Source organism: Gekko japonicus, unplaced genomic scaffold (assembly GCF_001447785.1).
Source record: "Gekko japonicus isolate JY-2015 unplaced genomic scaffold, Gekko_japonicus_V1.1 scaffold1257, whole genome shotgun sequence".
NCBI lineage: Eukaryota > Metazoa > Chordata > Lepidosauria > Squamata > Gekkonidae > Gekko > Gekko japonicus.
In genome coordinates, this window is record NW_015163640.1 from 278,807 (window position 1) to 295,037 (window position 16,231).

At 45.4% G+C, this 16,231-nt stretch overlaps 1 protein-coding gene across 1 annotated transcript in view; it reads right to left on the reverse strand.

Annotated features, from left to right (window-relative positions):
• Window positions 1-16,231, reverse strand: part of PAPPA (pregnancy-associated plasma protein A, pappalysin 1) — a 403,905-nt gene that overhangs the window by 172,992 nt on the left and 214,682 nt on the right. Inside the window, exon 10 of the mRNA XM_015407600.1 lies at window positions 5,956-6,149. Within this exon, the coding sequence (XP_015263086.1) occupies window positions 5,956-6,149 (194 nt within the window). The remainder of the gene's footprint in view (window positions 1-5,955; window positions 6,150-16,231) is intronic.

Sequence of the window (16,231 nt, forward strand, 5' to 3'; positions counted from 1 at the left end):
CCGGAAACGCCGCAGCCAACCGCCCCGCCACGGCCACAAGGAGCAGCCCCAAGCAGCACCCCGGAACTCCGCCGTTCCACAAGGCCCAGGAAGTCTCCCGCATACCTCCAGGAGGTCACTCCGGAACCTCCGGAACCTCCGGCATTGCCGCCGCCGGAAACGCCGCAGCCAACCGCCCCGCCACGGCCACAAGGAGCAGCCCCAAGCAGCACCCCGGAACTCCGCCGTTCCACAAGGCCCAGGAAGTCTCCCGCATACCTCCAGGACTTTGTATGTGGGTAGTTTGGACTATGGGGGGAGGGGTGTAATGTACTGCCGCCTTTCCACGTGTAAGGCATCAGCCTGACATGCCCGGACTTGCCCGGGCTGGCCAGGCACAATTCATCTGTAGCTTCAGTCGATAGACAAAGGATCCGAAGGATCCTAGCCGGCCCAATCAAAGGGCTAGCTTCCCAGCCAGGAGACCAATGGTCGCCCGGTTATTGTAAATAGCCTATCGGGAGTAGGGGGTGTGTTTAGGTGTACTTGGTGGCGGGCTTTCTGAACACATATAAACCGGCCTGTGAGCGGGTTTCCTTTGTCTTGTTCCTGATCTAATAAAGTACTCTTGCTGAATCACTCTTGCTGAATCACTCCACGTTCTGAGTACTTTTCAGTTCCCCTCCCAGTTTTGCTCCATTTTTATTTCTTCATACCGAGGGCCTGATTAGAAGGGATGCTTTGAGATCCAAGAGGGGCTGAGGTACAGGCAAATGGGGTTGAGGCACAGGCATGGGAGTGGGGAGGAGGAGGAGGAGGAGAAGATTGGATTTATACCCCACACTTCACTACCCAAAGGAGTCTCAGAGTGGTTTATAATCTCTTTTCCCTCCCCCTCCCCACAACACACACCCTGTGAGGTAGGTGGGGCTAAGAGAGCTCTCTTGAGAACTGCCCTTGAGAGAACAGCTCTGAAAGAACTTGTGACTGACCCAGGATCACACCAGCAGTTGCATCTGCAGGAGTGGGGGAATCAAACCCGGTTTTCCCAGATTAGAGTCTGTGCTCCTAACCACTACACCAAACTGGCTTTCCCTGCTCCTAACCACTACACCAAACTGGTGCATAATCCTTCTGCACAATACCAATTAAAAGAAGAAGCAGGGTGGTGGGCTGGTGGTTAAGGGTTAACTGCTTTTTCTCCCCTTCAATGCCATGCCCATAACATACATCTGAGCCCCACATAGTGGCAACATAACTCTGAAAAAACTCTGGAAAAATCTAAGCATGGATGTTCCAGTGTCTCCTGCATTATTATCCCAGGAAGAAGGGGTGGGGGGAATAACAGCCCAGGGAACAGAGATCAGTTCCAATTAACTATACTTCATAAGATGGGAGGGTTAAGCCCTACCTCCCACTTCATCCCCCTTCCACAGTCCCAATCTGAATTGGTTTTTTGGGGGGTGGGGAAGGGTCCACAGAGGCAATTTCCATTTTAAAAAATGCTGAGAAGATCTGGTCACTGATCTTCTAAGAGTCTCAGCTGGCTTGATTCCAATTAAGAAGAGATTGGGAGTTCCCCGCATCTTGGTCCACTTGCTCACAAAAACTTCAAATACCTGGGGTGTGGGTGTGGAAAGCCCACTTGCTTAACATTACAGGAGAGTCGCATTTCCTTGCTACACTTTTACCCCAATGAGTAAATATGCCTCTGGAAGAGAATTCCCCAAAGGTTTGAAACTGCCAACTAATACAATGCTCTCAAATTGGGGAGAGGCTGAGAGGAAACCTGCCTTGAGAAGCCTTTCACTTCCTTTGGAGTAACCTGGCCAAGAACCAGGGTGTGCATGAAGCTGCTCTGGCACTCCTCCTGGACTTCTTGTTACGACTTCCCCAGTCCAAGCTAAGGGGCCCTCCTCTTATGCCACTAAAATCCCAAATATACATGGATTTCCCCCATGTCTTTCCATCTTATCCCCAGTATCAATATGTTTTTGAAAGGGAATTTGCAGATTCCTCAGTTATTTATAGTGCAACCACAATAGGTACCAAATGGTTATTCTTTTGGCATGTGTGTATGTGTCCCAAGAAGACTGCAATCTGCAGCACATTAGCCATGCATTAAGGCCTACCATGTGCTTGATTGCCCTCTCCCCCCAGAATTACCTTTGGCTTGGAAGCAAAACAAGGAAAAAATTAGCACAAAAGTACTCTCAGAAAACATGGGGGGAAGGCAACCAGAAAGCGAACTGAGCACTGAGCCAGTTTGGTGTAGTGGTTAAGTGCGCGGACTCTAACCTGGGAGAACCAGGTTTGATTCCCCACTCCTCCACTTGCACCTGGCTGGATGACCTTGGGCAAGCCGTAGTTCTGGCACAGCTGTTCTTGAAAAAGAGCAGTTTCTGTCAGAGCTCTCTCAGCCTCACCTACCTCACAGGCAATGTTCCCTCTAAGCTGTGGAGTCTTGTGAGCAAAAAATCCTACTTTGTGGGCTACTGGCATTAAAGCTGTGAGAGAGCAATTTGGTTACTGCATAAATTAGTTTGCTCCGGAGCCATCCTTCCCGAGCCAAGACAAAAACGTGGGAGCCGGAGGGTAAAAAACAGTGAGCCAGCTCACACTAACTCAGCTTAGAGGGAACACTGCTCACAAGGTGTCTGTTGTGGGGAGGAGAAGGGAAAGGATTGTAAGCCGCTCTGAGACACCTTTGGGTAGTGAAGGGCGGGATATAAATCCAATCTTCTCCTCTTCTTCTTCTGAAAGGAGGAAAAACAATGCAGAACAACAAAGAAAACCCCACAGACATGCATGGTGAAAGTGTGGGGAAACACCCATATGTAATAGGCCAGTGATGGATTTCTTAGAATCCCATGTAGTTTGGCCCTTTAAAAGTTGGTATCTGAGTTTACTTGTTTTCTTCTTCTCTGACTGTCCTGTCCTTTAATTTCTTTCCCCTTTGTGACATTTATAATATATTATAGGCAATTATTCTGAATTGTAAGTGGCTTTAAATACAGTAGCAGAAAGGTGTTGGAGAAATTATGGAACAGGCAAAATACATAACAGAGAGACCAACAGACAAACACTTGTGTATCATTCATTCACAGAGCTATAAAGAACTTGGGATCCTTCCCAAGAAGCTTGATATTTGAAATTCTGTTCATGTGTAATCCAAGGCACCCCAGCTTATTAGAACACCTTGACAATGTAAACATCTGTCTCTTGAAACTGGACAACATTCATAAACCACTCAAACAAACTCTTTTGCCACTTTCTACTACCTGCTTTAATACATATATTAATATGAGCTATGGTTAAAATCCTACTGACTGCTTGAGAAGGATACAGAGGATTAATTTGCTCCAAGGAGAATAAACTCCTTCAGGGGGTAGCATGTTTGTCTTCTATGGGCTCAAACTGTACCTTAAAATCATGAAGGTGCTCACACATTATCTGGACAGCTGAAACTTTGCAACATTTACCCTTGTAATAGTTTATGAGTTTAGTACCTCATAACTAGGTTTCTTAGAAACCAGCACACCAGCACCGAGCAAGCCAAAGCACACAAGGGTTGGAATGTTGGCTCCCAGGAGTTCCATTGGCCCTTCAACACGGTTGGGGGGGGGGGGGGGGGGGGGGGGAGGTGTCCTGGGGCAGCCAAGAACATGTACCTACACTTGCAGAATGCAAGCTGAATTCATTAAGACACATCATATACTCCAAATGCCTCTATTTCCTAAAGAACAGTTCCTATTTTCTGTTCCACATCTCTGATCAATCATTGTCTTGATTTTATCCCTATTTTTCCTTTTTGGGAATATAAACTTTTGTTAGTGCAACTTGGTAGGGTTCTCATTCCTCAGGGTTCAGTTCCCACCTCAGAGTCTCTTGAAGCTACATCTCTAAGTGGAGGATGGGTGCATCTTGCATCTAGCATGTATGTATGCACCACATGGTACATAGGCCCCTGCCACACGGCAGGGAAAAGACGGGGCGAAGCGCGGCTTTTAAAAGTCGCGCCAAAAAAGAAACGCCCTGGCGGGATCCCACGGATCCCGGTTGCCGCGCTCCGTTGCTCCCGGCACGATCAGATGCCGGGGAGGAAGACACAGGTCGGAGGGGGAGGCTGCCGTACTGCACATGCTCGAGCATGCGCAGTACAGCAGGGGGCCGGGGATGCGACGGCGGCAAGACGCGCCGCCGATCCCACGGCCAGGATGAAGCGGGTCAACCGGATGAACCACCGAAGGTAGGTGGTTCATCTTTGACGCGCTTCATCGGGGGAAGGGCCGGGTTGGAGGCGGGAGCGCGACGCCAGGCAGATGTTGGCGTAGGATCGCGCCCGTCTGATGCGCCTCCAATCCGGCCCGCTCCCGGCCCAAACTGCCTCGTATGAACGGGGCCATAGCCTACCATTTTATATGCTGCAGTTGTCAAGGTACATTTGGAACAGTTAGGGATATATATCTGTAGGACAATTATGTTGCTTTGTATCTTTAACCAAGAAGAAGAATATTCTCTTGGCATTCAAATTTAAACTCAGATCTCTCCGGCCCATTTTTTGTTAGTGACAGTGGTGGATTTTTTAAAGATCTTGTTTCCTTGTGTTCAAAGCAAAATTCTGTGGGGCTAAAAGAAAGGCTTAGCATTTCTCTGCATATCTCATAGATATTTTCATCAGAGAAATACCTGTGCATATAGTTCATATCCACCAGCCACCTAAAGTGATGCATACATACATGCCTGAAATTGCAAATGCCCACACAGGCACCTACCTATCCCCATGTCGTTTTGTGGAAAGGGAACATTCTCCTCCTCCCAATCCAAAGTAAACAAACCAATGGTGAGGTTAAATGAAACTTCCAGTTGCAGTAGCAGTATACTTTTGGACATCAGCTACAGAAGAATTAATTAAGCTAAAAGGAATCTCTCTATTCACAGGCACTGAGTATCACACTGTTAACTACAAAATGTGGGTAACTGTGGTTGCCTTCAAGATCTTTCTGCTTCCTGAAGGCACCTAATGGTTCAAGTACTAGAAACAGGACCTTTCGTCTGATCCAGCCAGATGGTCCACATATGCTTGCTTAGGTGGGCACATCAGCTGTTACTAGCTATGAGAGCTGAATGTTCAGAGGCAGTCTACCTCTGGCAACCAGATGCTCAGAGACAGGAGGCAGAGGTGCTCCCTCTAAGCTGTGGAGTCTTGTGAGCAAAAATTCTACTTTGTGAGCTACTGGGATTAAAGCTGTGAGCAAGCGATTTGGCTACTGCATAAATTAGTTTGCGCTGGAACCATTCTCCCCGAGCTATTGTGTGAGCTGGAGGCTAAAGAACTGTGAGCTAGCTCACACTAACTCAGCTTACAGGGAACACTGGTGGAGGTGGGGTGTCTTTTGCTTTATACCCTGCTTGTGAGCTTCCTGGAGGCATGCAGCTGGCTAATATTGGAAGGCACACATACAAAGAAAAGTAGGCATCCAGCTTGGAGGACGGGTTGGGTGCATGACTTCATAGTATGTTGGAAGCAGGATGCTGGACTAGATGAACCTTTAATCTACCCAACAGGGCTTTTTCTATGGTTCTTTGGAAATTCCCATGGCACCTTAAAGGCTAAAACATCTATTGGAGCATACATTTTTGTGGGTTTTCGTTTTGTTTTTTCTACAACAGACTTAAACAGCTATCCCAGTGGAGTATGTCCTTTTAGAGGGACTAGTATCATGCTGATTTGTGCAATACTGAGTTAATTTTCACATTCTAGGTAAAATACTGGCATCTCACCTGTAAACACTAGAGAGGGAGACTAGGGTGGGACAGGCTGTGGGTCAGAAGTCTCTTTTGCAATCAAAGATACGGTACAGGTCTTGAGGAAAGGAATACATACACAAAGAGAGTAGGCATCCAGCTTGGGGAATGAATTCGGAGCATGGCTTCACAATATGATCAAGGCAAGGGCCTTCCAACCTTTCTTACCTGGTTTGCTGCTGGCTGCCCTATGACCACCCAGCCTGGGCATCGCTCATCATGGTGTGAGACAGACACGTTTGAAGCCCACTGGTCCAGAAAACCTTTGGGGGTATAGACCCCACAGTCGATAATGCTCGTCATTTGTTCAAACTCTTCGCACACCCCGTCACCATCGTGGAAGTAACACCTGCTTGGTTCATCTGCAGGGAAAAAAATAAAAGCAAAATGGAAACAAACGCCATTTCTCTCCTGTAATGAGCAATGGCAGTGTGTTCTTTGACCTAATGAGCAAATGGGAACAATGCCTTCAGAAAACCCAAGCTCTTGCCTGAAGAATAAATTATGCAAATTAGAACAGTTTGCATGGATTTTCTCACTTGGCATAATATATTACTGCTTCCATGAAGTCTGGTTTTCATAATTTCTCCCCCCACCCTTTCTGTCAAGGACTGGGTTGGCAGAGGGCAAGGAAGGAGACGGAGATGGAGAATTGCTAACATATGTAACCGAGCCTGTTTTGGAGTCACAGATTTCACAAGTTCGTCTGCAACTCTACAGTGCATTCATACGCATGGTACACTAGAAAGGGACTCTCTCATTGAGTTCACTTTGGAACTGGACTTGCTGAAATCAAGATATTTGTCCTCAAAACATGCAAATCGCTCAGCTTTCCTTCTGAGTCACTCCTAGGCTTGGGATGCCATCAGAAAGTCTGTAGCATCCAAAATAACACCTCTGCTCAGGGAGAGAAGATAACAAAGAAGCAAATTAACTGCTGGCAGAATCATTGGGAGCACCATGGGAAAGTGCACTGTCCAACTCCCAATGCAACTCATCTGCTGCTGTGGAGTCAGACCAGCAACAATCTTTTGGCCAACAGACAGGAAGAAATCTCCCTTCCTCTCATCAAAGAATAAAACATCGATGCAACAAAATAATAACGAACACAATGACGATTATTTTCTCTAATTTATATTCCACCTTTCTTCTGTGGAACTCAAGATCACGTATGAAGTTCCCAAGTAGTCGTCAATCCAGACATTGGCCAGATTTGAACCTGCTTAGCTTCAGCAAGGTTGCTGCATAATGTGCCTTTGGACCATGCCTCACTGAAGCAAGCTGGTAATGAAATATAATCTGTGGTGCATGAAAAGCACCTTCAGGTCACCAAGCACAGTCCCACCAATGACAGTAAGAACATCAGCACAGTAAGCTGCTCTCAGTGGCTATAGTGCCTTCCCAGCATCAGTCTTTCATGGGAAGATGCTACCCTCTGATGCGAGAGCCAGACCTGATGTGGGAACTCCTGGATTAACTCGCTCTTCAGCCATTAAACTAACTAGGAGGCCATGGGTAAGTCACAACCTCTCAGCCTGGCCTACCCCTCAGGGTTATAGTAAGATAAACCGAATGCATTGCCCTGAGATCCTTTTAAGTACAGTGACTTAAAACATGATAAATAGATGTGACTGAGTAGATAACTATTCAGCGGGACAGATTGGTACTTTTATTAATGCATACATACAAAGCTGCACCAAATCACTGGTCAGTGTAGCCTAGTATTAGCTACTCTGGCTGGCAGCAGCTCTACAAAAAGTCAAGCAGAAGTCTTTCTCAGGTCAGCTACTCGACACGACACCCTTTAACTGGAGATTCCAGGAATTGAAGCTGGGACCTTCTGCACACAAGGCATGGGCACTGCTGCTAAGCTATGGCTAGAGTTCTCTCAGGACTTCAACTGCTCTCCAGTCTGCAGAGATGAGTTTCCCTGGAGGACAGCCGCTTTGGAGGATGGGCTCTGTGGCATTATACTCCACTGAAGTCCCTCACCTTCCCAAACCCCACAATTTTCCAGTCCCTCCACCCCCCAAATTTCCAGGAATTTCTCAATCCAAACTTGGCACCCTAGCTATGGCCTCTTCTTATGATGAAGCCACCTAACACTGAGTCAGAGCACTAGCCTGCCTAGCTCAACATTTTCTGCTTTCACTGGCAGCAGCACTCCCAAGTCTCAGGCAGGTCTCTTCCATTATATTCCTACTCTCTGACATCCTCTTTCCAGCTGGAGATTGGGCCTACATTCTTCTCTATGCTCAGCACATGCTCTACAACTGAGCCAGGACCCATTCCTGCAGGCAGTCTGAGAATATGCCTCTATTAATTTGTGAGTTAATGCCAAAAATTCCCAGGATATTTCCTATTTGGCAGTTTCATGTCATAAGTCTACCTGCATGCACACACATCATGTGTACATGAGTGTACTACTGGTGTGAAGCAACAGCAAACATAAAATAAAATAAATATACATAACAGTGAAAAGAAGAAGAAGAAGAAGAAAAACTACCCCTGCTCAGGGAGAGAAAATAACAAAGAAGCAAATTAACTGCTGGCAGAGTCCCGCTGATTTCAAAGGCCTCCTGCCAGCAGCAGAAAGACTCCGGGCCCCTGGTGTTGTTCTTAAATGACACTTGCGAAACATGGAGTTTAGCAAGGGTGAGCGCTGCCAAAGGAACAGCCCCAGAGACCAGAGGCCTCTGTTTACCCAACACAGCACAGAATGGCGTGGGCAGTAGCAGAGGAAAGGGGTCCCCTGCAAGCACACAAACATCCTTTGCGCCAGTCAATGAGACGCTAAGCTGAACCGGAGGGAGCAAAAGTCAGGGGGAAATTGAGTTATGCTCCGCAGGTACCATCTACGGCAGTGTGTGGAAGGCACGAATAATAATTTCCTCCCATGCCTTTCAATGAACAGGCCTTTTAAAAACCTTTTGCAGACCATTTCAAAGGGAAGGACGACCTTCGTTCTTATAAATGTTTGGGATCAACTGGAATACACACTGACTCCAGCTTTGGGAAATATTATCCACGATTGATACTTGCTTCAAGCAAAACAACTCTGATGAAGATTTGCCGCAAATGAGAAGTTTACCTGGGATTCTCCTCAGTTTTGGTCTAAGAGTTTGTTTACCGGCAGTATTGTTCAAAGAGTTTGTTTACCAGCAAATAATTGAGTTCCCTGGCAAGTTGAACTCATTATTATAGATATTGTGGATGAGGACTTTGGAAATCTTGTAAATGACCTCACACTGTAAATTATAAATTTCGGACCCAGTGCCTCTACACAGATGTCTGCAGTGTTATTTCCTTGTAAATTCTGAAAATAATATAACAAATATTGTTCATGTATATTTGAGAATTTGGCTAATAGAATTCACATTATAAGACTTCAAGAATACACATTTTTATATAATTAGCAATGGTTTATGTTCTTTGTATAAATGAGTGATTATGGAACATACACAGTAACTTCCTCTTTATAGTCTCAGTTACATATTCTGTTTCCCTAGTTGTCTTTGTTTTGGTTGTCAACTTTGGTCTGGGAAATTTCTGGAGATTTGGGGTTGGTGCCTGAAGAGTGGAAAGTTTGGAGAAAAAGATCAGTGGAGATGTTTATGCTATAGAGTTCCCCTATCTGCAACTGCTGTTTCCTTCAAGGGAACTAATCTCTGCTGCCTGGAGGCCAACAGTAATCCTAGGAGACACCTCCAGGCCCCACCTGGAGGTTGGCAATCCTATGTGAAGGGCATTTTGGATACTGACTTTGAGCTATAGAGGGATTATGTCTTTTCTATTACGTCTGAGCTTTAATTCTGTGGACAGTGAGGCTATGACAGTCAATGGATACAACATACAGCCGGAGCCCTCAGCAGTGTATACAAATGTGGGCTTTTGTTTAGTGGTTAGCATATGATTGAGGAGATCTGGGTTCGAATGCCCGTTCAATGAAAGTGGCAGACCTTAGGTCCATTACTACCTTTCTGCCTGACCTACCCCACAGGCTTGCCGTGTGGATAAAGAGAGACAGTCCTAAAATACTCTGAGGAAAACAGGCTAAAAATATCTAATTAAAAAGACATCTAATTCAAAACCGAGTCAACTGGTCATTTCAGCATGCTCTGCATTCCCAAAGAAAAAGGAGGGGGGGAAACACTGCATTAAGTGGTTTTATTACTTATCTAATTTCTACCCTGCCCTTTAATTCAGCAGGCTCCTCAAGGGAGCTTACATAAAATAATAAAATACAAGTAAGCAAACCATTAAAACTAAACATGCAGTTAAAACCTCCAACCAGCTACAAAAACATCAAGAGACAGCATCCAGATTTTGAGAAACAGAAATCAGAAGCTAATTTACCAACTGAAAGTTTTTGTAGAAAAGGAATGCCTTTTTATCAGTCCCTGACAGCCAGGAGAAAGGCAGCTAGACCGGCTTCCTCAGGCAGGGAGTTCAACAGAGAAGGGGCAGCCAGAGAAGAAGCCCGCTTCTTATCAGTATCACCTGCCCTCCAGAAACCAAGGACACTCAAAGGAGGATCCAATCCAAGCACACACACTGAAATGGGACAATACTGAAACTAGCAGTAATCTCATGACTCAACAGGCCCATTACGCACATACATTTTACTGCAGATTTTCAGAGCAGTAAGCCTTTAATCTTGATTTTGGATTCTGTGCCCGCCTTACGTACCATTCTTTTTCTTCCGGTGTATTTATTCTGCAGCTACAATTTTTAAAACACACTTTTGGGTGAAACGTCACTTGTGACATGTTGGGGGTGGCATCCAAAGGTTTTTTTTTTAAAAAAAATATTATGCAATTGCCCTATTGCAGCTGTGCAGTAGCATCCAGCAAGCACCTTCCATTTAAATCTTTGTGGTTCAGGTTTTAGCCATGCATTTTAGCATTAGTTCATTGAATTAAAGGGAACAGAAAGGAATGCAGGCAAGGGGGGGAGGGGGAGCCAATATTGAAGCTGTCCAGACTGTGTTTTTTTAAAACTAACAAGGACCCTGTTTTCCATATTGCCAAGCACTGGGGGATTCTCTCCTGTGTTATTGGCCACTGTGAAAAAAGGGAAAGAATCACATGATCTCATAATATGGGGGAACATGTTAGCTGTACAGAATGCACGATAGAATCCACTGACACTGGCACTGCAAGCTGTGGCCGTTGGCAACTTGTGTATGTGTGTATGCACCTGTGCAAAGTCGGCTGCAACTCCACCATGCTTTGCACAGGGCTGCAATTTGTATCGGGGGAGGATTCCTTTGGCAGAAGCTCTGGGGAGTATTTTTAGAGTTGTCCCACTAAATTTTTAAAAATGGGGAATATTTTCGCCAATGCCCTAGTGCAGCTGCATAGTAACGCTAATTTCCTGCCCTTTCTTGCAAATTTTTGTGGTTTTCTCTTTGTAATTCTCTAATTTAATCCTAGGAAGCTTTAGGCTTCCCATCCCAGTGTCTCTCTCTCTTTACATATCATGTCAATTTCATTTTGCACTAACGATCCCCACCCTTTATTTTGTTTGCATGCAGCACTGAAATCCTTTTTTTTTTAACATTGGGGACGCTGTGATTTGCCTCCTCTCCAATCCCCCCGGGAACTAAACTTCATTCAGTTCCTTTTAAACTTTCCACCATTGTTTTATTTTTTTTATTCAGCAATCCAAGACTAGCTATAGTCTCATATCGCTAGACTCATGGCACTTGTAAAAAAAATTAAAAAGGGGGAAATGGAGCTTGTACACCAATGAAGGAGGAAAGATGGCAGAAGGTACAGAGTGGGAGGAATGAACTCAATGTGGGAGGGGGAGTGACCTTCGAGGGGCAGCAAAAGGGCAGGGGGAAATCTGAGGGAATCTGTACGCTTTTGAATTACCTTTGGTTTGGAATCAAAACAAGGGGGAAATCAGCACAAAAACACTCTTAGAAAACCTGGGAAAACAGTGACCAGAAAGCAAACTGAGAACTGAAGGGAGGAAAATCAAAAGAGAATCACAAAAAGAATCCAACAGACATGCACGGTGAAAGCAAAGGAAAGCGCCCGTGCATAATTGGCCAATAGATTCCTGGAAATATCACCAATCCCTGACCTGGATAGCCCAGGCTAGGCCATTCTCATTAGAGCTCATAAGCTAAGCAGGGTCAGCCCAGGTTAGTACTTCGATGGGAGACCACCAAAGAAGTCTAGAGTCAATGCAAGAGGTAGGCAAAGGCAAAATACTTCTGAAAGTCTCTTGCCTTGAAAACCCCTATGGGGTTGCCATAAGTTCACTGCAACTTGATGGCACTTTCCACCACCACCAAAAGCCATCAAAACAAATAGTTATTTAGTTTAAAAATTTGTATTCCACATTTAAATCTTCCTCAGATAATATTTTTTAAAACACGTTGACAAAATGAGGTTAAGATGCTGAGCTGCAGACTGGAAGGTCTGTAGTTCGGCAGTTCGAGACCCAAGTGCCACGTGATGGAGTGAGCTCCCATCTCTGGCCCCAGCTCCTGCTAACCTAGCAGTTCGAAAGCAAGAAATTGCAAGTAGATAAATAGGTACCGCTTCAATGGGAAGGTAACAGCGTTCCGTGCACCTTGGCATTTAGTCATGCCGGCCACATGACCACGGAAACGTCTTTGGACAGCGCTGGCTCTTCGGCTTTGAAACGGAGATGAGCACCGCAACCCTAGAGTCGGATTCAACTGGCTTTCGAGCAAGGGAAACTTTTACCTTTATAACATATAATGCTAGTTTAATGTACACAAATAATGCTGAAAAACATGCCCATCTTAATGGGGGGGAAAACAGGCGTGGGGAAACCAAAAATGGTGTGAAAATAAAGCAATCCTGGATACAAGGCGCACAAGACAAAAGCACAGTCAAATCAGGGATTTTCTGGATGAAACATCAGGGAGGAGAAATCCAAAATCACCCCTACTTCCAATCAGGTTTATAAACCTTAGAAAATTTACCACTACAACCTTTTCACTCGCCCAATTTCCTCAGTGTTCAGAGTTCCAAAGAAATACAAGAGTAATAGCAAATAATAAGCAATAAATAAATAATCACAGCAGGGAATTGGCCTCTCTGCTTTGTTCAAAGGATGGATATGAACCCTAACAAGTAGAACTGTCAGTAGGTGTCAGAAAACTCAGCAGCGGCTGCACTGTGTTGAGTGCCTTCCAAAGGGCAGAATCCCCTGTTTACTTTTCTCCTTAATTTATTCAGTGAAATAACATTGCAAGAGCCAGAGTAAATCAGATCATTACAATTCAATTACTTAATGACTTTTCCCCCCCCACACACTTGCTTCCCCACCCACCCTCCTCCACCCCAGAGCATACAACTCCTATTCTTTAGTAGCACTGACTGGCTGGAAAATAAGAAGGGGAAATAAGTTTGACAGTTTGGGTTATGAAGTTTAATTATTGCTTTCTTTTGCATCTTTGTTGCAAAGCTACATCTAGCTCTTCGGCAGGGGGCATGCAGAAGGTTAGGTTACTGATATTCTTCTTGATATCCTTCAGAGGACTTTTCTCATGTGAAAAGTAGGGGTGCTTTTTAGTTTCTCAACCCTGCATTTCAAATCAGAAAAAAAAATCCCCATTTTGATCTCACATTTCCAAAGCATGCATCAAGCATTTCCAAAGCATGCATCAAGAGTACACTGTACACGGATTGTACATGTGTTAATTGTAATTTGTGAATAGGGCTGCAAATGGCTTTAAGAGAGGATTAGGCGAATTCATGGTAGATAGGTCCACTCAAATCACGCCTATTGGTCATGATGACTAAAAAATACAAGAAGTCCTTTCCTCTGTGCCCTACTTGATGCACTTTAAGGGCCAAAGATTGAGCCATTGTCTGTAATGGGATGCTGAACTAGACGGACCACTAATCTGGATTCAGCAGGGCGGGTTCTAGTGCAGGCCAAAATGTTAATATGTGATTATTGCTTTGTTCTAGTGGTTTTCAGACCACGTTTTAGAGACCCTTGGTCTTCCTCTGTAGCTTTGCAGAAGTCTCTCAAGGCAAAGGCAGCTTCTGTGAAAAACAAGTTGCCTGCTAAGTATGAGATGGTTTCCTCCATTCCACTCCTTTGCTGTTCTGCAGGATTCATTCTTCCCTGTGTTTGGTTCCTCCTGTATTCCACTTTAATTCAGAAAATTTCTAAAATTATCCCCAGAATATCAGCATATAGGATTCACTTCCTTCAGTATGTCTGTTTTTTATCGTATGTTACCAATGCACACAGTGTACATTGATAACACACTGCAGGAATAAAATTTTAATGTGCTCATGAATATAATTCATTTTCTTTTTTTGGGGGGGGGTGTTTTATTGATTCATACTTCTTTCCTGTGCACTGGTAAAACAGTGTCCCAAAGATATATCTGTATATTAAAAAAAATAACATTGGTCCATCGTTTGGGGTGTTTTATCAGTGCACACATGCACACTGGTAACATACACATGGACACTTGAAGCTGCCTTATACTGAATCAGACCACTGATCCATCAAGGTCAGTATTGTCAGGCTGGCAGCAGCTCTCCAGGGTCTCGACACTGAGGTCTTTCACAACACCTACTGTATCATCTTTTAACTGGAGATGCTGGGGATTGAACCTCAGACCTTCTGCATGCCAAACAGATGTTCTACCACTGAGCCACAGTCCCTCCCCAAAAATGGGGGAAATGTTCAGGAGGGCACTGTTACAAAGGAAACAGGGCTGTGGTGTAATGGAATGGTTCAGGAGAGTGCTCTTATCAAAGGAACAGGATCATAATCTATTGCACAGGGTGGGGTGTATGGATCATCTTCCTTTTGCTGCCTTGACACCTACTTTTGTAATCCATTTTCTACATTGTTGTGTTGGATCCCCAAGCATCGAGAATAAATCCACGTTTTCAAGAAAAGCAAAATTTATTTCAAAGCGTTGAAGACATACTCAAACACGTTCTTTGTTAGAACTGGGGATACACAGTTAGGTCAAGCATAATAAAGGAAATTCAAACAGATACAGATCCAATGAATAGCATTCCCGCTGGCGGGCTAATGAAACGGTTGCGCGCCCAGTCCATGGGAACCAGGCAGAACATCAGACAAAACACAGGTGCAGTACTCATGAGAAAAGCAATAGGCAAGCATTACAGCCTCTTCTCCCCCACACAACCTCCAGCAGTTATCTTGTGCATTCCAACGCAGGAGCAGGATGATAGAAAACAAGCCGGGTGCAACAAGGAAAGGATATGTACACAGAGGTCACAGAAAACAGAATGGCAGCTTGCTGACAAAACCACGGGGCAAGGGCGGGCGTCAGATCATGTTTCCGGTGTTCGCTCGTGGCATCTGGCACCCGCCCATGTCCCGTCGCGAAAAGTGGTTTTTTTTGTCAAGTCTCCGCGGGTGCACACAAGCACCCAACGGTGCATGCGAACACTTGGGTTAAAAAAAACAACACAACCCCCGCGGCGCCACTTCTTTGCCGCGCCACAGGAGTGAGGTATGATCAGCACCTTCCCCCAGCCACGGGACGTAGGGAGGGACGTTTGATCCAGTTGCCACATGGTAGTTCGCTCCGGGGCAAACAGCCATGCCTCCCCCCCGCAATATCCGGCCCGTGTGACCGGGGCCATCCTTGTGCTGAAATATCTGCACTGGTTATCTATCTGTTTCTGGTCCTTACCTTTAAGGCCCTAAATGGCTTGGGACCAGGATACCTGAAGGACCATCTCCTCACATACTATCTAGCCTGCCAGTTAAGATCTGCCTCTCACGCCCTGCTGTGAGGCCGGTGGTGACTACAGACAGGGCGTTTCTGTGGCAGCACCTCACCTTTGGAATGCTCTCCCCCTTGAGGCTTGCCTGGCACCTATTTTACTTTCTTTTAGGTGCATGGTTAAAGCATATATTTTTTACCCAGGCTTTTAATTAGGGATTAATTGTGGGCACTGGGGACCAGGGTGATCTCTAAGGGCAGTGCTGCCACAAGAGGTTTGCTCTTTCCTGCCTCATGCTGCAATGGATCAGCTAACTGGCCCCTTGGCTACTATGTGCCACACACCTTGAAACATGCCAAGGAGGAGACTAGAGATGAAGAGATTGGAGTTATACCCCACCCTTCACTACCTGAAGGAGTCTCAGAGCAGCTTACAATCTCCTTTCCCTGTCCCTCCCCACAACAGACACCCTGTGAGGCAGGTGGGGCTGAGAGAGCTCTTTCGAGGACTGCTCTTGAGAGAACAGCTCTGAGAGAACTTGTGACTGACCCAAGGTCACACCCGCAACTGCATGTGGAGGAGCGGGGAATCAAACCCAGTTCTCCCAGATTAGAGTCCGCGCTCCTAACCACTACGCCAAACTAGGCTACGTGGCCACTAGAACTTTGGCGTGTGGAATGTGTTAAAGCTGGTATTGCCAAATTATCTATTATTTGGGGAGGTTTTAT